The following is a 23,425-nucleotide window of genomic DNA, read 5'->3' on the forward strand; positions in this document are numbered from 1 at the left end:
GCACTATTAATATGTCGTCTCTTCGCTCTCTCTCCGTCAAATACACGCACACACACACACACACACAGTATACTACTCTATGAGAATAGCGGCGGCGGACCATGGTGCTGGTATAGGTATTATTATATATAGTATATACACGGGAGGATGGCCGCCGCTGAATTGTTCATTGTTTTCAAACAACACGTATTGATAAATGGATATTTCGTAACTTCTTTTTTATTATTATTTTTTTGTTTCGTATGTATAATGTATATATATAATATAGGTATATTTTTATATGCTCGTGTGTCGTTTGTGCGTACACTTTTCTTACTTCGTCCGCGGCGGCCATAGTCGCTTCCTACGCCCGTTGCTCTGCCACCGCCCCGAGGACGAGATGGGTTTGTATGCGTTGAATGTACGGCACGATGACGGCAGCTCTGCCGCAGAAGAAAATGCGGCGAAGCACCTGCCATTTTCTATGTACGCGGAACGTATATTATACACACCGGCAAACCAGTTACTCGTATTATATATATGATACTGTGTGCGTGTATGTCTGTGAGTACAAACATCAAACGTCGAGGGAAATTTTTTTTATTTCATATTTTTCTCTCCCGTTTTGTACATGATATTATGTATATATTATGTGCCTACGCGGGGAACGTTATATACGATGCGAATTCGTCTGCAGAGCGACGCCGCAACCGCAGCGGGGCGGCAAAGAAGAAGCAAAGACAGTGCTTTGTCGGTCCGGGGAAAAAAAATACCGTTTTATAGGTACGATCTTACCAATGTGTACTATATATATATATACAAACACGCATGACGCACATAAAACAATATGACGTATACGCGTAATTCGACCATAGACTGCTAAATATAACATATATATGAACATTATACTGCAGAATATTATGATAGTGTATAACTATGCGACTATAAGGACATAACAGCAGCAGTGTATTAGAGTCACGTTTGCGAGGCTATTTTTTATCCGTCAATGACACACGGCTTCGTCAAAACAGTACGATATAACGTTGGATAAACAATATTAAATTTTCGAGACTGAACTTTCATCGCTCGTCAATGCATATGTTATTATATTATAAGACATGACTTTGTCGTTGTAATAAAAAAAAAAACGGCGTGTTAAACGTAGATATTATAATATAGTATAGGTATATAAAAAATAATATTTATATTATTTAATTTATACCGACATCATTTTTGATTACAATATAACGCTCTATTCGATACGTATACCTGTTATTATTTAATACGAATATATATATATATATATATGTATAGGTAATATATAGATATTTACGTGAGCACATGTATTGAATACGCAATTGCAGAACGTGCACAACGGAAACTATTCGGCTTTGCGGCGCTGGCGGAGATCAACACAATTATACACTATTGAAATCAGTGTAAAGCAAACGCGTTGATTCGACGTGCCGGGGCTAAGGTGCCTGCCATAATAATATTGTATATTATAAATATATACATACATGATGCATCGACGTTCATATATAGCTGCATGGGTATCATATACCTATACGTGCAGTAATGTCTGCGATGAAATAGTTTTCGTTTTGATTTACGAACTGCCGAAAAATTGATGTGTGCGCTCGTTTAATAAGAGGTGCATACGGCCAGTAAGTATATAAGCTTTTGGATCTTTGAAACGCTGCCGCCGACGAGTCTTCGTGTCGGTAAATCTGTCGTCGGCGCTAAAAACTACTCCTGTGAGAGACCGAACCAATTATTATTATTATTATTATTATTATTATTCCCACTCACGGCGTTCTATAAAGCCGACGATGTCAAACGCGTTATTTGTCAAAGTTCGTGTAATTATTTATCTGGACGGTGTTAGAAAATCTATAGGCGTTGAGCACGCACTACACGCACACATTGCGCCGGTATATATTATATCGAAATACTTGGCCGCGGTTTTAATGTTTTGTTGGATTTCAAATAAGAATTTATTATTTAATATTATTAAACGTGTCTGCGTGATTCATTGCACTCAAAAAATGCATAGGTACTGCCACATCGCTGCTATATAATATATCCTCTATTTTTCTATAGGTACGTAATTTTAAAATCACGTTGAAGAGGACATCATTATTATTATTTTTTGAAACGGAAAAAGTACAAATTTTAGTTAGGTAACGCACTTTTTTTTATGAGCAGTAAAAAAATATACATGTAAACCAGGATCACACATAAAATCCATCAATAATTTCAACGATAAATGAAAAAAAATTGTGTTTACAGCATACAATATATTACACTGTATGTATTAAAATATTTGACCGGTAGTAGATTAATATATATATATATAATATTCATTAACATTGTATATATATTAGATATATATTATAGTAGTATAAAATGAAGATCTGTCGGAAACAAGAGAAATAAACATAAAGGTTTATGACGTGTTAACTCTGCAATGACGGTCGTATAATATAAGGTATGTATTTAAACCGTACTCTCGTAGTATGTATATTATGTAACCATGATAAGATTTTTACTATTGATTTTGTTTAGGTTTTTTTTTTTTACCGGAATGTTTTTAGATGGGACAGGTACGGTAAATTAGACATTTATTACTGTATAAACGAGAATCAGCTATTTTTATGAATACAATCTCGGTATAACTAAATGTTTATCTAAAACTTACCAACGTGTTATAATATAATATTATGCTATTTATTAAAGATATAATATATTATGTTCCCGCGCCGTCAGAAGAGTTATCATCCAAATGGCTGGCGCAAATAACAATATTCTTTTAAAAATGGTTTGTCATCTAGCATACGGTTAAGTGTACGTAATATAATACTAAACATATACACACATGGACACATATTATATTATAATATATTATATAATAAGTACGAATAACGTAGTAAACGAAATGGCTACAATTGCAAATGGATTTAAACACGCGAATCTCATAAATCGTCAATACTGCAGCGGACCGTATTATACAGCGTATAATATGTATATAATATAATATATTATAGTGGTACACCATAACATAATACGCATATTATAATACGGTGGTCGCCGAAAGCGAAAACGACGTCCGAGCATAAATAACTCGTGTAAATAGGGTGGGTAAGTGAAGAGCCCGAAGCGTTACTATTTTGTTTTATGCGTGATGTGTGTGTGTTTTTTATTACTACTTTGTTTGTATTTTATTCATTCGGTGGTGGTATACGCACTGCCCAAGGACGATTTATATGCATTTAGAAGAAATATATATACATGAATAAATTATAAATCACTTGTATCTTGACGCGTTTTTTATATTCTTCTCTTTCCTAATAAATTTTTTTTTATCGTTATTATTTGTCTGCCCCCGTCGAAAATCACGTGTGTCAGCAGTGATATTTTCGTCTTACAACGGAAATGATCAAATCCTATTATAGAGCCGAGCTATTTCAGAACTATGGTCGGCGGCGGCGTCGACGACGACGACGACGAAGGTGGCGATCATAACGTATTCACGTGCTAATATAGTAATAATAACTAATAAGCAACTGCAATAATAATATTATAATACATTACAAACATTTTTTCCGAGGACTAAAACATTTTGGTCCAATTCCGACAGAATATAAAAAAAAAATGTGCGAACTCTAGTACGTACTTAATTAATATCAGTGTACGTTCACACGCGCGGTGAAAACCCATTATTGGCGTTTTCGCAGCATTGAATTGCGCTTACGAATATACAAAATACATTAAACGTACCATATAGCGATATAGTACTCTAAATAATAAAAATGTTGTGTTTGGAAACTATTAATTCAAAAACTGCGGAAGCAAAACAACAAAACCAATGTATATCTCGTGCCCATAATATATTGTTATTATTTTACCATCGAAAACGACATTTACCTGTAACACCCGTTTGGGAAGGCCGGTCTTTTGCGAGAGTTGTTTGAGATCCTTAGCGTCAGGGTTGTGGTTGTGATGGAAGTACGACTTCATGGTACGCAGTTGGTGGTGCTTGAACGACGTGCGCATGCGTTTCGTCCGTTGGTGACCGGAACCGGGACCACCGTTACCGCCACCTCCGGATGACAAGCCACCCGGACCGAACGCCATTTCCATGTTGTACGAATCGCTCGAGTTCATGTCTGAAACAATCAACAAACCATGTAAAAGACTGTTATTATTATTTTGCCTAAATAATAATTGTTTTGATATATCGTGAACGTGGACACGATTCAATAGATGAATTAAGGGATGGTATAAGTATAGACTTTTAAGTAAATCAAATTTCACCACAAAATCAAAACAAATATCTTTTAAGAGTACCTATAATATAATATGATCGCTTTATAAATTATGTTGACTTGACTGCAACTAAGTACCCCTCTGCCCTAACCTTCTGCACTCTTACCCACACCAATTTCACCAGGTCTCGAGAAACCACTTGGGAATTGAAAATATATTACATTATATTCGACAGCGAAATATTTACGACATTGTGATTTATTTATATTATAGGTACCTATACACTTTTTTTTGTTATCAGAAGATCGTATCGAAACGACGTCCTTCACGTCCCAATGCGTTTTATTGCTTCTGCGGTTTGGTTGTGTTCGATGTTTTTTCAAAATATATATGTATACATAATGTAGTAGAAGATTTGAATATTCTCGTTCTACTTAGTGCTGCATACATAAATATTACAGTTGATACACAATAGGTGCACAGTTCTTCAACGTTTTTATTAAAGACATTTTTAGATTTATAAATTTCGTGAATATTTAATTTTAAATGACGTTTAAAAACAATAAACTCTTCAATATTTACCTACAATATGATATTATTATATAATATATAAATAATATAATATAATCATATTATTATATAATATGCAACGAAATTAAAATTTTTCAAGTAAGCTTACAATTTATTATAATATATAGGTACCGCCCGCATGTATTAATAATTATAAAAATAAAATTTATATCACAGCATTTTTTTCGTATTATTCTATACTACAGTTACAATGCATTTATCGATCAAAATGTCGTCGTCAGCACAGTCGGTACAACGGCAATACGGTACATATTATATTATAAATATACACACATACTCGTTTATGCACGCCGACAGTTGATTGTAGCAAGAGGGTGTGATTGACGTGTAATGGCTATATAATAATATAGGCGTATTTATATGTATGCATGCGGGGACGTCAAAGTATATAGTTTTACGTTTTACCATAATATAATACTCACCGCAAGCTGTCCGTCACCTCCCTAACGAGACCAATTAAACTTTTTCGAACAAAATAGCTACCACGGAAGGCAGTAACTACAGGCTAGCAATAGAATTTAAGTATGTACATACACGAAAGGAAACCGTATTGTATAGTTATACCGAAGTTATGTATACACGAATAATAATAATTCTATTTCCTTTAACCACCTACGCCTAATGATAATATAATAATAATCCACCTAGTTCATACATCGACCAGTTCAAATAATATTATACACACACATTTCTTAGTATCTAAAGGTGTATAATATGTTAAAATAAAACACATTAGTGATGCCGATTTTACATAACACTAAAAATATGCTGCTTTTTTTTGTTCTTGGAACAGTATAGGTAAATGTACATAGTATAATATTATTGTTAAATACATGTTTTATTCTTTCTTTACATTGTTATTATTAAAACTACTATGCTTTTATTATTGTTAATATTATTAACTATTTTGATACCATAATGCTTGCCACGCCGTTATAATTATATATTATAACAAGATATTATGGTACAAGTGTACAAAATATTATTATCACAACCGGAAAGGTTATCGAAATTTCTTATAATAACGTTCTCCGACGTGTTGGGTGTGCGTGTTCCTCCAATATTGTTATAATCCCAGTAATATTATAGCAATGCCACAATATAAAGCGCGCGAGTTATCACTGAAATAATCGCACTCGTAATGTATATAAGTATACAATATACTTATATACATATTACATACATTAAACGAATGTTTGAACATTAATTGAACCACTATAATATTATACTGAAGCATAGTGTGTGATACGATTAGATAAACATTTCAAAATGCCTTCTATAACGTCCGAAAACACCTACAAAACTTACAAAACGTGGTAGCATGGGTCAGGCCAGAGTCATTCATCGGTTGATAAAAATAAAAATTGTTATAATGCCGACTGCTGGAGTTCATCGGTGTTCGGATAACCCCGATATGCGAGCATTATGTATATTATGTTTAAATATATGAATATATATGCGTTATACAAGTATATAATATTCTATCATATTATTATTATTTATCGACAGCGGTATTTACGTTATATTATCGTCGTGAAGTGACAGATGCCAAAAAAATCGAAAGATAAATATAATAAATTACAATGTCATAATATATGTATTCTTATACTTGAGATAAATGAGAAAAAAGTGCACCTCAATATAGGTACTTCGTACTTACAAATTTAATTATTTTTTTCTGCATCTATGTGTATACTAACACACTGCAGAGAAGTCTACGCCAATATATATATAGACGATATATTATATACATTAATTGTTTTAAATTTTGCATGTACTACTAGTCACACAGCAGGTTAACAGGTTTTCACGGAAACGTTTAAAAGACCAAAAAAACTAGTTTATATAAGATTATTTCAACACCATCACGCGAAAAAAATTAATTCATCTATTCTGTCACATTTGAACTAGGTATTCATCTATAGTCTAAACACTCTTAACCTTTATATATATTTAAGAGAATTTAGAAAATATTGAATGATATTTAAAATTTTAATACTAGATTATATTATGCGAATAAGTTCCGTTATTTACATATTTTCGGAAAAACGTTGTTAAAAATGCACCACACGCCACAGTATAAAAATAATATTGAGGCATTGCGCATTGTTTCACTCGACTTTCAAACTTTTTTATGAATATATAGATCAGTATACACACTACATGTCGATGGGAATTTTCAACAGCAGTTATCGTTGACCTCTGTACCGCGGTGCAGTGTAGGTATATTGTATGTAATATATTATATTGTGATTTGTAAATATAACCCATACGGATTGCCTACATATTGACAACAATTATTATACCGCAGTGTCTGGCAACTTTTAAGTCCTCAAAGTATTCTCTACGAACGTTGTTAAGTCACGCGTACCTATATCTAGATTTGAAGACGATGGTTAAAAAATTTCGATATTTAGGTGCACATGAGTCGAGTGACATACACAGACTCGTTTGCGGATAGCGAAGACCGCATTTCCGATGATATTACAGCCGTTGAGTACAGGAAATATAAGTGTACTGTAGACGTAACATTTCATATTACCTATATATAGTAAAATACCTATACTGTACAGGACGACGATCTTGACGAGACAATATTCTATGCAGATCGAAGTTATATTCGAATATCTATCTATATATAATTTATAGATTGATAAAATATTAAATGGGTTAAAAAAACACGTTGCGATGATGGTTATCGAACACACGTGTCAAACTAGTCGACTGTTTAAGTCATTGGAGGCAAAATCGATTTTCTAAAGCCGAACCATAATCGTGAGCCATTTTAATTTATTATTATATTATATCAACACGGGCAATACCAGTAATAATTTGCGCAGTTACAAACGATAAGCGATTAAACGGTCACAGAGGATGAAATATAATATCATAATTGATTTTCCTTAAGGCGTGTGCTGCAAAAAAAAAACAACTCGTAAACACAAATTGCCATAGATGAAAACTGCACGAAGTTTGCACGTGTCTCGCGCGACCGATTTCTATCGCAATTGGTCTCATACGAAAATAACAATTTCCCGCGATATATATATGAATAGAAGTATAGAATAAGTTTTTATATGATTATATATTATTATACGCTCACAATTATTATTATAGTAAGTTGTAAGCGAGGTAAAAAATCAATTACGTCTGATACGAACACTATACGTAATACATAACCACGTTCATGACGACGACGGAACGGAAACAACTTGAACCCTCGAGAACGGTATCACGATATTATTATTATTGTTTATTATACCAGACGAGGTAACCGTTATAATACATATACACACGCGCGCGCGTAAAAATATGTGTACACAGAGAGCTAGTGTTTGTATAACGAACACACGCACACCATTATAACATTGTTATAATACTTATGTATATATATAATAGAATATATTATGTTGTGTGTACAGAGGGTATTATTAATGGGCAACCGATTACCGCGCGCGCGAACGGAAGCGTCAACACCACACCGGGCGCCGAGGAGTGTCGCTCCGAAGCCAATCCACCGCAAGCGCGCGTGTACATCATCATCCATTCACGAAATCACGTCGCTGTCGACCGGATCTCGTGGTATTTTATATGATTATCCTCGATCTTCTTCTTATTATTGATTTTTATAGTATGATTGCGACCTGCATGAACTGGAGCGATCCGTGTAAAACATGTACACCGTGATAGGTATATGATGTACATATTTTAAAATGGTACGACGGACATTTGTTTGAGCGTATCAGAGGACAGAGAGTATATGTGATTGGCGCCATGAAAAAATGTAGTTTTGGTGATTTCCGTCACGTATAAAACTATGGATAAAAGGGCTTTGTATACAAACGATTTTTGTAATCTGCGCTGCAATCTCAACACCTACAAACATTTTAATATGCACCATTATTCGTATTCGCCACCTCGTCACTGAACTTTAGAATAATTGATAATAATATTTACGAAAGGCAGTGACACCACTACCACGGGGCCCGATGAGTGTTGTCGCTCCGAGACCAATCCTTCATCGCAATAAGCGCAAGTGTTTACCTATACGCGCGTAATAGGTCGTCGACCATTCACTAAAAACCACGTCGTCGTCCGGTCTTTTATGATAATATCCTCTAGTTCGATCTATATACGTACCCATGACCGCGATCACGTCCGGGACTATATACGTAAAAAAAATATATCATACCTTCCTTATAATATGTTACACTACGAGTGAAATCATGATAATATATATCATTATAATAATATATTATATACTAAGATGGTGGCGACTTAACGTTTATTTTACGTTTAACGTATTATAATACACGCGCGCGCACCGATTATTGGCGTTGTTATATGGTATAATATAATGATAGGGGTGGTAACGTGCGCGTTGTGCCCATATACGTTGTTGTGTTTAGTAAACAATTTGATTTCGTCCAATTTGGACACGAGACATACGATGATCCTTGCACTCTACAACAATAATGATAATAATGTATAGTATTCGAGTAGACCGCAACCGCGCGCGATGTATCGATATCACGTACCGTTTTTTATTTTCATTCGGATGATTAGATTTTTATCTGTGTGTGTGTGTGTGTGTGCGTGTGTGCGTGTGTATATATATAATATATAATATACACAGAGTCTTATTATACTTAAGCGGCAAACGGGTAGGTTACTGGGGTAGGCTAGTTTCGCGGTCGGCTAAACACGCGGCAGCGACAGTGGCGGTGACGGTTGTTCCCACGATCTGTGAGCCCGACGGACGGTAGTGGCGACTGAGTCGCACATGAACGGGTAAAAATGGAATAATATACCTATATAATTCAATGTACGCTTCTCCAACCCGCGTTAACATAAAATAGAGGAGGTGCTTTTTCCCCATCTAACATATATTATATATATATATATATATATATATATATATATATATATTATGTACTACGTCAATACAATATAACACACACGCGCACGCGGGGGGGCTTGACGAGTGGGCTTGGCATACATCATATTATATACGTTTATAATATAATATTATTATATATACTTTATAAGTGTACAACACTATAATGTGCGTACGTGGTGCGGTGGGTCTGCTGCAGGTGATCGCACCCGCCGCGGGTTCGCTCGTGCGGTTCATTTGTTCACGTCGTTCGGCCGGAACGGATTTAAAAACCACCCAACAAACGTGGTTAATCGATTACACACACACGCACACGCAAGTAGGTACTTCCGACGAACGCCGGAATACTAGGAAATAGTCGATGAGAAACAGCACAAGTCGTCTTTCGTGGCCCAGCGGTTTGGCGACTTTTTGGTGATTATTTATAGTTGGGATTCCTAGCTCTCAATCTTTTACTTTGTGTTCTTATAATAATTTCAGAAACAACGATTTGGGTTCATATTTCAGTGAATACCGTTTAAGTATAACATTTTAAAGATAAAATAAGATATTTTATAAACAAATACTAAAAAATAGCAATAGGTATAATCAAAAAATAATTTACATTAAATACCTATGTGAACATATATTTTAACGATAAAAATAGTATAAATTTGAATTTATAAATTCTGTACTACTAAGACGCCAGATAAACTGAGAAATTTAAATAGCATTATTAAATGACTGTCGGCTATACATTTAAAAAGCAACAGTGACATATTTGACAAATATATTATTTTTTTTTTTAGGGTTAAGGTTTCGACAACTGAGGTCATTAGCCTGGGGAACTGTAAGGGAAGGTACTGTAGGTTTTTAACTCGTGGGTTTTTTTTTTGCAGAATTTTGAATGGGCACCCGCAGGTTTCTGCCATGCCCGGTTTGGGGGCGGCTGCCTCTCTCTCCAGACATCGCGGAAATGCCCTGCAAAGAGCGATGCCGCCCGTGACCGAGATTCGAACCGGCGACTGCGTGCGTCGCAACAGACGCCTTCGTCCGCTCGGCCACTCCATCCCCAAAATATATTATTATAGTTGTAACTTATAACAAATTTTAATTGAACAATTATTATAAGGGTGTGATTACAATAATTTCATAAATGTTTGGAATATTGTCAAAAATGATATTTTGTTCGGGAACAAGTCTAACAAGACAGGTTTAAAATGTTGTTTTCGATATAAGTAGAGCTGTAAAAATGAAAATATGTTTTATTCAGTGTCCGTATATAATTATAGCCATATAGGTACATAAAAATAGTAATATAATACACCTAAATATTAATATTAAATAACAATATTAGTTTATTTGTTATTTTAAACTGTAAAAGTATAGTTTCACGCACTGATTGTAGAGTACTCAACGACCCAAAGTTACTACTGTGGTAACTCGTTCACCATATTATACAGATATATAATTATGGTATTCAACGTATACATACATATAATATAATAGGATGCGGCGAAACGACCACAACCACAAAGGTGCCTTAGCAGACACTCCGCACTCGTGCCTCGATTTGATCTTCGTTTACCACGGTTGTTTCTTTATTATTATTTTTTCACTGTACGCTGCAGTCCTCGACACATATAAAATTATCATTGGAAACACGTTGGGAAACGGTTCAGCAGCACTTTTCCCCCGGCAAACCGCATAAAACCATATACCATAACTACCGAATGATGGTTAAGTATAAGATATATTGTATATATAATATTGCTGTCGGGTTGATATCTAATGTATATATATATATATATATATATATATATTATGTGTATAAGGACGACGGCGGTAGAGGGGAAAAAAAATAAACAAATCTTTACCCAACGAAACCACCAGACGATTCACCTTCACGCTTCATCGACATAACTCGTGGGTGCCACCGGATACCTCAATAATTGTTTTATCTTTCCCGTTTAACCCGTGAGACGATTATTGTTACTGTGCGGGCACATCAACCACAGTAATGGTTTTTTGAATGAACTGAGAAAAAAATTTAAAATAAAATATCATTGTTTATAGGTACACGCCTCAATATTTAAAAGTCTTGATTACGCGTTAATGCATCATTATACATAATAATATATTCAAATTTCATTAATTTTATCGAAGAAATCAATTATAATCGTGTATAATATGATAAGCATATCACTTAAATAATATTTATGGAATTTCGCTCGCGTTTCATTCAAAGAATTTACACGAATCATAAATTCATTACCAAATCGTAAATAGAATAATATTTTTATTATTATTGTAGTTTTTATACAGAAACTATGAAAGCTCAACAATTACACACTACACAGTTATACTAGACAGACTTATGAAGTTATGACAACCATATGAGGAAAAAACAATAAGTACATGGTTTAATTAAGACGGTAAAAAGTGGAATTGAATAATATAATATATTATTATTATATTCTGCAAATCCATTCGTATATTTCGGGAATGCAGAGCTTCAGGACCGATAGCCATATATTTTTTAATATCAGATAATAATATGACTAGTTTCAAGTGTGTCGAAAATTCAATGTACTCAAAAAAAGGTCTAAAACCTATATACCTATATACGTGTCTGGTATAACGATGATCGAATAATATATCTACACGAATGTACATGGTTACCGATCGCAGCAGCCGTCTATATTACCTGCGGACATCTACCCCATTGACATACACGACAATATAATAAATATACATATATAATAAACATTATATATACATACGATGTGTATAAGTTATATGTATATATATATATATACCGCGTACCAACGTGCGCACACATAGTATTTTTAGTATGTATATACGATCTCCGAGTCACCGATTAAAACCCGGTGACCCGGGGAGGTCTTGAGTAAGCACACGCACGCACGCGAAATGTCGTGATCGATCATTACACGGGAGAGGCGTTCGTTTGTGTATTTTTTTCCCTCCGCCACACGTTATTATTATCCGGTGGCCATCGACCTGTCAGCAGGTCTCTCGATTTATTATTACGTACTAATCCGATGCTGCAGTGGACTGTGGGAATCGGATCCGATATATACGGTTTTTTCAATTCTTTTTTTTGTATATATATATATTTGTTTTACATTATTATTATTACTATTATTTTGTTTTATATATTATTTTATTATTACTATTATTATTATTATTAAACCCGATAACTTTGTCGAAATCCATCGGGACGGCGTTTGAAATGAGGGCCAAGAAAACACAAAACCGGACAGACAGCATATTATACGTATATACCACCTATATAATATAATATATATACCATAGGTATAATACATATAAACCGGCCTTGGAGACGCGTCGTACACGTTAATATGTATATAAATATATATCGGATCGTGTGTTTTCTGCGATCACGTACCTATATAAACTTTAACCAAACATGAGATAAATATACGCAGAAACACAAAAACGATTTTCTTGCGCGTAATCTCATCAAAATCGTGCACGTGCCACACAAATATTACCTTTATGTCCTATGCCTATAGATGATGCATATCTGAGTTCACCAAAACTCATATACAGCAGGCGAGGCGCCATGATTTCCACATAAGCCTTATTGGGACGCTGTATAATTTATATTAATAGGTATAAACATTTTTCATAACGATCATTATTGTTGCCGAAAATGCACAATTGCTTCACGCCTATATAGTCTATAGCAATACAATAATAGTGCACGTTGCCAAATTTATATTTTATGATGGTATGTGCTAGTAATAAATAAAGATATATAAAACATAAGTACCGAAGAGTTGATTTTCGGCGTTATATGTTTAGTGATCGATAAAGAATTCGTAAACGACATGTTATGATATAGGCGTAGAATAAAATAATAAATGTGTTTGAATATTAAATTATACTATATAATCCCACCATAATTATATTGATTGGGTGTTCGCCGCGGCGTTATAGATGTGTTTGAATTTTTAATGAGAGCGTAAACATAGATTGTGATAGCATATAATTATAATATTATTACTAATGTAACGTGATGTACGCGATAGAATCGTAACACATATTATAATAATATAGTGTGTTTACTTTTGTGTGTGCAAATATAGACGAGTATCGATGAAAATAATCACAACACTCTTTATGATGAGCTTGTTAATTTTCTATACATTTGTCACCCTACTCGCACTCATTGAATGACCCAATAAACCAGATACTTTAGTGATAAATATGAGATTATGTACATGTATAATAATATATTATATAATTGGTATATTTTTAACACGTAAGATTAATATTTTGTTACTTAAAAAAATCCTGGGATACAAATAATCAGCCGACGTAGTCGCAGGTATGTATAATAACATTAATAACTAATAACAGATAATATATTATTATTATCATTATTATTTTTGCATGAAAATGGATATTAGACTACTATATTAATATTACTGCGGGTACAGAGGTGCAATCGATATGATATGTTGTATAAACGTCCATTTGAAAAATATTTTAAAACGACGACGATAACTTATACATGAACAGAGTACACATACCATGATATCGATGTACCTACACGTTGGCATAATAATAATAATATAATACTCCGTTGTCATCGGCGGCACAGTGCTACTATCGTTTTCTCACGGCACTCAGACGGACCGCGGGTGAAAGCTCCACCAAGAACAGCACTGATGGTGCTGATGAAGACATTTAACCGCATCGTCGACGGTCTCACGCACCCAGACGGGACTACGCGCGGATATTGTTATAACTACAGTTTTTACAACGCTATTCCGGTTTATTTTCATATTTTCGCAATGTATGTTAAAATAAATATATAGGCGGTATATGATACGTATGAAACGGTCGTCATTAAGAACTTATCCCCCCTATCAACCACAGACCAAAAGAAACGAAAGGCTAAGTAATGTGGCGGGTATTTTTTATTCATTCGCTTATTTCACATTAATACGTATAGCATTGAACATCATCATAATGAGTAATGACATCGAAACGAAATACAATTTGGTTTTCAATAGCTCGATGATGCCAATTTACATAAATTGAATTCAATTTGTACTGTTTAAAACTTTTTTCTTGTTTAAATAGTTAAGTTGTTTGTTTGTTTGTTTTTTTTTTTTTATAAGATTTAATTGAAATAAAACTCTAAGTTTTAAATTTCAGAAGACAATATATTTTTATTTTTTTTTTGCCATTAATAGTTACATGTAAATGGATGTCAATGCGGATTAAAATTATACCTAACTGACAACAAATATTAATACAAATAAAAAATAAAAAATATAATATTAACGAAAGTTTTTTAAAACAATATTTATAAATATTTTAGAATTTGACTAAAAAATATAACATTACTTTATTATGTAGGTATACAGAACATTAAAATGCGCTGTTTTGCATATTTTTGGCAGTTTTTAGTGCATTCAATTCATAACCTACACTCTCATAATTTAATAGTTATGGCATATAATTTAGATCCATGTATATCTATTATCTGTAATGAAAAACCCGCGCATTTTTTTAATATGCATATAAACGACATTTCATCTCCACTTTTACGGGTATGTAACGTGTACGGATGTACTTACGTTTTTTTTGCCTATCATTGTACACATGTGGAAAAACGGTTTATAGAACATGCATGTTCATGCGTAGGTATTTAGTTATTTTATATCGTTTTTGCTCATAATCAGTGTACATTCTCACGGGCTACTTCGTGTGAATCACACAGATTTTGAGTAAAGTATCAATAATAATAATAATAATTAATCTTTCTTCGTTTTTATAGAGGTTACTTAAAAAATAAATAAAAATATTTCGTTGAAATACATATAAATGCTATTGTATAAATATATTATTATTTATTATTATGTAATATATCAAATAGTCATAGAACCTATAATGCATGGTTTAAACGCAATAATAGTATTATGTTTATCGTTTATATAATATTATGATTGAAGACTTCGGATATGCATAATTAAAATACTAAAAATCCGTAACCGTTTATCTACAGTTATACATTAATTTTACTTCCGACCGATTTGTCAGAACCTTACTATAATTTTGACGATAATTTAAAACGCATTAAAAATGATATAGATGAATTTATATTTATTTGAGATGATAAAATAATCGTTAGTTTTATCGTATATCCAGAAATAGAAAACGATGAAAAGAGGATTTATCATGGAAACAATAATACTTTTAATCTAAAAAAAAGCGGGTAAGTCGTGGATGTCGCTCTGCTGTACAGTAGGTTACTGTAATGGATGGGATTTAATTTGAATGCAATGATAGGTATACGAAAAACAATTCTGAACGGAGATGATTTGTCAGTCTAGGATATATTATATTTAAATATTGTCATATATTCTATTTTGAAACAAATATTTTATTTTTCAATTAAGACGAATTTTGCATAAGGCATGGTTAATCAATTAGTGTAATTATCATAATTCATAATACCTTATATTATCATAAATATACGAATACCTGGTTTGAGGATAAATCGTTATCGTTACGCTATTTCGTAAAAATTTAAAATTCAAACGCACTTAAAATTTTTCCTATAATGATGCTTCGAGTTTTCTCTATAGCTACTTGAAGGAAAACTTATGGGGAACTTAGTTTTGAATTTTTAACCCTTAGTTATAAACACAAAAATTTTTATGATTTTTCAACTTCAAAATTACTGACAAATATTCGCGTTTTCGACAGATTTCGTAAAAATTTGAACTATAAACGCTTATAAAAAAAAATTGTGACTAACGATTTTTAATTTTTTTTAGATACAATTAGAACAACTCATAAGGAACCATGTATTAAATTTTCATGTTTTTTTAGTTGTCCAACATTTTTTTACCGACACTTCAAAAAAATCGAAAATTTCAGTGGTCTATAATAACTCGAAAAAAGTCAAAAAATTTTGAAAATTAAACTGTATATATATATCACTAACATTAACATTTGGTGAAAATTTCAAGTATTTGCAGTGATTAGTTTTTGAGTTACAGTCATATAAAAATATCGATTTGGTCGAAAACTGGTTTTGCGTAAAAATTCCCGTTTTTCAGTCATTTTTTTTTTATTTTTCTCGATTTTTTTGAAAACTGTTGGAAAATGTTTACTTTTGACCTCTATAATGCACCAAGGATATTCACTTTTACATCGGAAACCACCCCCAAAGTTTGAAATTGAAGCATTATTTCGACTAGTTATGCTGTACACAGACACAAAAACAAACATTAAAAAAAAAAAAACACACACACATCATTGTAAAATCAATACATTCATCACTTCGTTCAGAATCTAAAATTATAATAATTACGTCCCAGCAATAAAACTAAATTGCAACGAAAAACTTTACTGTCCTTCTTTAATTGGAAAATCTATCAGGCAGAAATTTTATAGCAGTATATTAGTTGTATAGGTACCCAAAAATATGCAAATTAAATTTTGTTATATTCGTCGTAGAAAGATAATAAAATAAAATAATATAATTTATGTTGAGGTAAAGATAAAATAATATATTGTATTTTTCTCCGTCACTTTATTTTACATGCTATCTTTTCAAAATTCTTTTTAGAATCATTTTTAAATTTTGTTTTAGTTTGATAATATACAATTTGAATATTACAGGATGTTTTGGAAAAAACATCGCAACAAGTTCAGTTCGAGCTCACTAAATTTTAGGTGTTCGATTCGTCATCAAAAATGTGATTAAAAATTCTAATTTTCTGACATCAGTAGTAACTATATGTATATTATATATTGTATACCTAAACCTAATATATATTATATAAAAACATATCATATGTGTTTTTAAAGATCAGATTTCATACATTGTGTCACTGTTCATACATTATGTGTTCTGCAGTAAACAAATAGTACTTAAACGTAAAATAATATGTATTTTGAAATATGAAAAGCGAGAATTTAAAGTTTCGACAGCCCCCAAATATCGGCTTGCAGTAGCTAGTTACTTAACATACATAATATTGTATAATGCGTTAATTACGGTATCAAACTCACCCATACTGATGGTCATGGCATCCAAGTCTTTGGGTTTGCGCTTCCTGGGACGGCCCTTCTGCCGGGGTTGAGTGGGCGCGGGGGCGGCGGGAGCGCCACCGGCTCCAGCCGCCGCGGAACCCCCGTTGAAGAAGGCGCCGGCGCCGGGCGCGGGCGACTCGAGCGCCCTGGACGACGGGTATGGCGACTGGACGGGCGTCATGTTGGCTCTCGGCAGCGGCGACTGTTGCTGTTGCTGGGGCTGCAGCGACGCCGACGAAGGCCCAAACTGCTGGTAATGGTGCTGGCAGAACACCGCGCCGTCGCGCATGCCGAACTGATCGCCCTTGGTCAACACCGCCAAGCAAACGGTGCAACTGAAACACGGCACGTGGAACACCGTGTCCCGGGCGCGCATCACCAGCTCCGATGGTGAAATGGCCGCCTGGCACCGGCCGCACCGCCTTATTCCGTACAACCTGCGGGGACACGCACAAAAAATATTATTAATATTTAATCCACGTAAAATATTATATAAGATAGTGGAATTTTATCATCGTCTGGTCCAACGCGAGAACTACTGTTATTATAATATCTATAGGCATTTAAGCACTTTATAGTGTGCTCGAGATCAGGGTGAGTGCATTTTTCGGGATCATCAATAAAAAGCTTCTTTTTTTGTTTTTTAGAAGATGCCGCCACAAATCAGGCTGCGTGTCACTATACAATAACAGTACATATACAGAGAAAATCAATTTAATTGTTTCGTGGGTCTTTGGTCCAAACTTTGGAGCTGCTATATAATACTATATACGCACTTTTCCGTCGAATCCCCCGGTGATAAATATCATCATGAAAATATAGACGTACGTATTTAATCGGAATAATTATTCCAAGCCCAACACATAAGAATATGTATTTTAAATGTTTCTATACTTTGAAACATAAATCACATTTATACATCACGTGTGTGCGGTGAGTGACGTGTGTGTGTGTGTGTGTTTGTATCTGTTATGTCTGTGTTTTACTCTAACATTATTATTATCTTCCCGTAAAAATGTCGAAACATCATTAACGTCAACGCACAGCTAGTTTTTAAAATCAATTTCCGTGTTACCATTCATCATACTAACATAGTAACATACATAATATTATTATTATAAAATATATGCGCGGAGACGTCTTTATACGACGATCATGTGTGTTTAAAACATGGTTATGGAAAGGTGGTCGCACAGCGTGTGTCTATTTGATGTGCCTAAAAGAGGTTGTAGGGGGAGAAGGCGACCGTTGGATCTTTTTCGCACCTCTAGTGTGGGCGTGGTCGAACGGCGAAGTCGAACAAAAGGGCCTGTGGGGAAAAATAATGCTCAGAAACGTATAATATATAAGTATACATTGTATTATAATAATAATATACAACGTATGATTTCCAATGTGTATCGCGCCGTCGTAATCGCTGCTGCAGCTACTGCCAACGCGGCCGACAGTAGTCCTCTCCCCGGGGTCCACAAAATAATAATAAAAATACCTCAGCGGGATACCGGCGATACCGCCCTCGTCCCTGCCCGGTTGAGGGCGCGGTGGTTTATATCCCCCCGGCGTCGGTGTGTGTGAGTGTGTGTGTGTTCCGGTTACCGGTTCAATGAGTGTACCTATTATTTACCGTGTTGTTGTTTGTTATACTAGTGTTTATCCCGTTCTAATATTATAAAACGACAATATATATACACATAATATAATGTGGAACTATGTGCAGCGTGTACTGCACCGAATCTACCGTCACCGTCTAAGCAATTTTGTTTGTTTATTTGCGTAATGTATATACATATATACCTAGAGGGAGACGCAATAATAATAATATGATTATTATCCGTGCATGAGAGTGTGAACTAGAGAACAAAAAAATAACACCCGGGAGCATGCGTGTGCGCTGGTTTTTTTTTAACGGTTTACTGTTTGGGAGAAACGGCCGCCGGATTCGAGTCCACTTGTGCGAAAACCACAACAACAAAAAAAGAGAAAAAAAAGCAGTCTTTATATATTTGGCAAACGGAGCGTACTGCATAGTGTCGCCCGGATAGAAATTGTCGTCAGACGCGTCCGGATTTGGACACGAAAACTGCGTGATAAAATTCCGATATTTATGCACTCGCCGTCTCGCCCGCACAAGTTTATAAAAATTAGGTATAATATAATGTAATATCACGCAGTATACCGTCCAATTACGTACCTATATATTATTACATGGCGAGTGATTATAAAATGAAAAAAAGGAGTGTCCTTTGGCGCAGACACACACATTCCGCCCGCGTAATTCAAAACGATTTTTATAATCGATACGCGCGCATATTGTTATTATAATATAATGATATACATATAGTAGCAGTAATAGTATCGTATTGACCTCTACGGAGCTCGATCGAGCGGCACTTATCGCAGCACAGAGATCTTCCTCGGGAACGCGGCGCAAACTGCCGGCAGCGTCGTTGGCAGCTCGTGATAATATAATATATATTTTATGATAATATATTATATCCTGTAAGCGGCGGATTTGCGATTTTCGCACGATTTCCATATCGTCGAAACAGAGCTGTATCGTACCTACACATACTGTCTCGGCAGATTACACGTCGGATTATCCAACCACCTCTTATTGGGCCAACCACCACCGCACACCCCAAAACACACACACGCCGACCGCGCCGATATAATTCCAGTTTTCGCGTTTATCTTTTCCCGAGTTTATTGTTAGCATAATAATATGACCTATAACAATATAATATTATGTATCAACCTACCGATAACATGCGCGTTTATAGTATTATAAATTGTTGTGTATTACCTCTGTACAAATACCACAACCACACGGTATCACCGATTGGTGCGCCGCGAAGGAACGGAGTGCAGTGATATTTTACTTTTTTTTTTTGCGTGCGCATCGCGTCGTGACCCGCCAGTGACTCGGTGCGGCAACCTTGGTTCGTGCGACCAAACCGGTATGGCACCGCGCGCTTACCGCGGTTATCGCGTTCGACCGATCGCGAGTCGTCGCGTCAGATCGGACCACGGTGTGTACCTACATGATATTATTATCGTGTTATTACAATATCACGTGCGAGTCTGAAAACGCGCGCGGAAAACCTCCACCACGGAAAAAACTTCGTCACTTTTACAATAACTCACTGTAGGAGAGTGCATCGCGTAGTTATACGTTATTATAGTAATCCATACCTCAAATATTATTATTATTAGTTTATTACGTTGTAATTCCTGTAGTAATATTTCGTGATATTTATTCGTATAAAACGTAATTTATATATTGACAATTCTTGAAACTTTGAGTATAAAAACTATACCAAACCAAAACCTGACCCCTAAATATTGGACACGACCGCGGATTCGTTGTGACCCCCGCCTCACCGCGCGTTTTTTATTTTTTTGTTCACCGACACGACTGTTCTAGTAACTACACTACGACAACGACCATGCGTATAAAATGATGTATGATATACATAGCACGCGAGACACAGAGCAACGCGCCTCGATGCATTATCTTAACATATATATTATTATTATTATTATTATAAAATATACAAAACCGAAACCGAACCGACGGTCTGTGTCGCGGTGTCGCGTTTACCGCGGAACGGTTCGGGTCGGATTGACTCGCGGGACCGTGAACTACTATTTAACATTATAATAATATATATAGGTAACGACATACAATATATAGCATCAGCAGCAACCACTCGAATTGTGTGTAATGTGAATAATATATCAAATCAGTGTAAGTACACCGACCTGCAGTGAGCACATTATAACAATATATAGGTATATGCGGTCCCGTACTAGGTCATACTACGCTGACATTGCCACGACGGCGACCACCGGTTCCCGCCAATAATTTTTTTGTTTTGAATTTTCATCGCAATGCATCGTCAGACGAAAAAATCTAGTTTAGAAATTTGGCGCGATTCGCGGCATTGTATAACGCGTAAACGATTGAGGAACGCGTTCGTCAAACCCACGAGGTGGTATAATAGCCTGCCCGACATAATATAAAAAATTTACAGGATGAGGAGATAGGTCCGATATGCGATCTCGTCGTTTGCGCGCACTTACGAGTGCAGCTGTTCCAGATAGTAAATAAATAACTATTATTATGGTCGATGTCGTTGTTTTTATTATCATTTTTATTTTTTATTTTTTTGTAATAACCAAACATTTTTACAGGTTTCAACGTTAAAGTATATATAGGTACCTACGCGACGAGGCCAGCGGCGGCAGCAGGAAATCCGTTTTTGGGGACACGACACGCGATGAGTCCGCGCGGCCGGCACTAAAATATATAAATACACGTTGTATGTAGGTATATACTTTTCTCAAGATAGTCGGGCGCGTTATGTCTCCTGTTGCGAGGTTCCGGGACGTGTGGAGTCCGAAAAATTGACGGTTTATATATCATGGTGCGTGTAGCTTATTTCGTACACGACGGACAAACGCTTAAAAAACAGGTAGGCTGTATAATAAATTACAACGATGAAATGTTTTTTTTTTAATAAAAAATATCTAGCAAAACAGAAATGCATTGTTCCGTATGTGTTATTATTACGGTGTTAATTAGGCGCATCGTTCGCGCATACATGTATAATAACAATAATAATATCGTCTACACGTTTCGAAAAATCGTTTTAAAACCACGAGCGTCATACGAGGTGTACAGTGTATGTGTGTGTGTGTGTGTGCGCAAGTCTCGTTACTTCTGCAGCACGCGGTTCTCATTCTTCCGTCCCGATGGCTCGGGTGTGCCGCATTATCTTTACATAACAACTATCCGCCGTAACAGATAACATCAATGAGAGCGATTCACACGTATATGCGTGAGCATATCACACACACCACTATTATTAGGAGTGAGTGAAAGAGAGAGACGTAAATACGAAAAATAAAAATAAACTTACTCGCGTATAACAATATTTTGGAAGACGAAAAAAATGTGCGAGTACCGTAACGGAGGAATGTTCGGCAAAAGGGTTTTAGTGGTATCAGTATACTTTGTCAGAACATAAAGATGAGAGAAACATAAATTTTTTTTTTACCAGAAATAAATTTCAATCGAATTATAGCAAATAGACTGCAGTTATTTACGTTTTATAGCAAGAGAAACCTCCACTCCGTAAGTATACCTACTACACACATCATGACGCATAATATTTGCTTGCATGTATTGAAAACCAAAACATATTCTCGTTGTCACATTGTCTGCATCAGTTCAAATGTAGACTGCACTTTCATGCACACAACGATTTCTTAAAATATATTAGATGTCAAAAAGTGTATATAGCCACATAGGCTGGCAAGCGGACAGTGACCTGTGCAGCGGAGATCTACTCTGACGAGCTGGATATATGAGACGCGTGATGGACGAGAACGACATTGCACCTGCTGCAGCTACTGCAATATATATATACGCTGCAGAAGTCCATCGCCATCATGCAGGGGATACGGATGCACCGCGGAAGCAGCTATAATATATTATATCGTATATATATAATAATAATAATTATTATTATTATATAGATGACGATCAAATGGATACCGCGGCGTCGGAGGCACGCGTCTGAGATTGTATCGTCTCCGAGA

At 35.0% G+C, this 23,425-nt stretch overlaps 1 protein-coding gene across 1 annotated transcript in view; it reads right to left on the reverse strand.

Moving 5' to 3' along the window:
- The window catches only part of LOC107171204 (LIM/homeobox protein Lhx9-like), a 60,054-nt gene that overhangs the window by 6,733 nt on the left and 29,896 nt on the right, over positions 1–23,425 (reverse strand). The window contains exons 4-5 of the mRNA XM_089219582.1: positions 17,801–18,258; positions 3,907–4,148 (exon numbers count right to left, since the gene is read on the reverse strand). Coding sequence (XP_089075708.1) covers positions 3,907–4,148; positions 17,801–18,258 — 700 coding nt within the window. The remainder of the gene's footprint in view (positions 1–3,906; positions 4,149–17,800; positions 18,259–23,425) is intronic.

The sequence above is a fragment of the Diuraphis noxia genome, unplaced genomic scaffold (genome assembly GCF_037042655.1).
Source record: "Diuraphis noxia isolate RWA-SAM2 unplaced genomic scaffold, SU_Dnox_SAM2 contig0002, whole genome shotgun sequence".
Lineage (NCBI taxonomy): Eukaryota > Metazoa > Arthropoda > Insecta > Hemiptera > Aphididae > Diuraphis > Diuraphis noxia.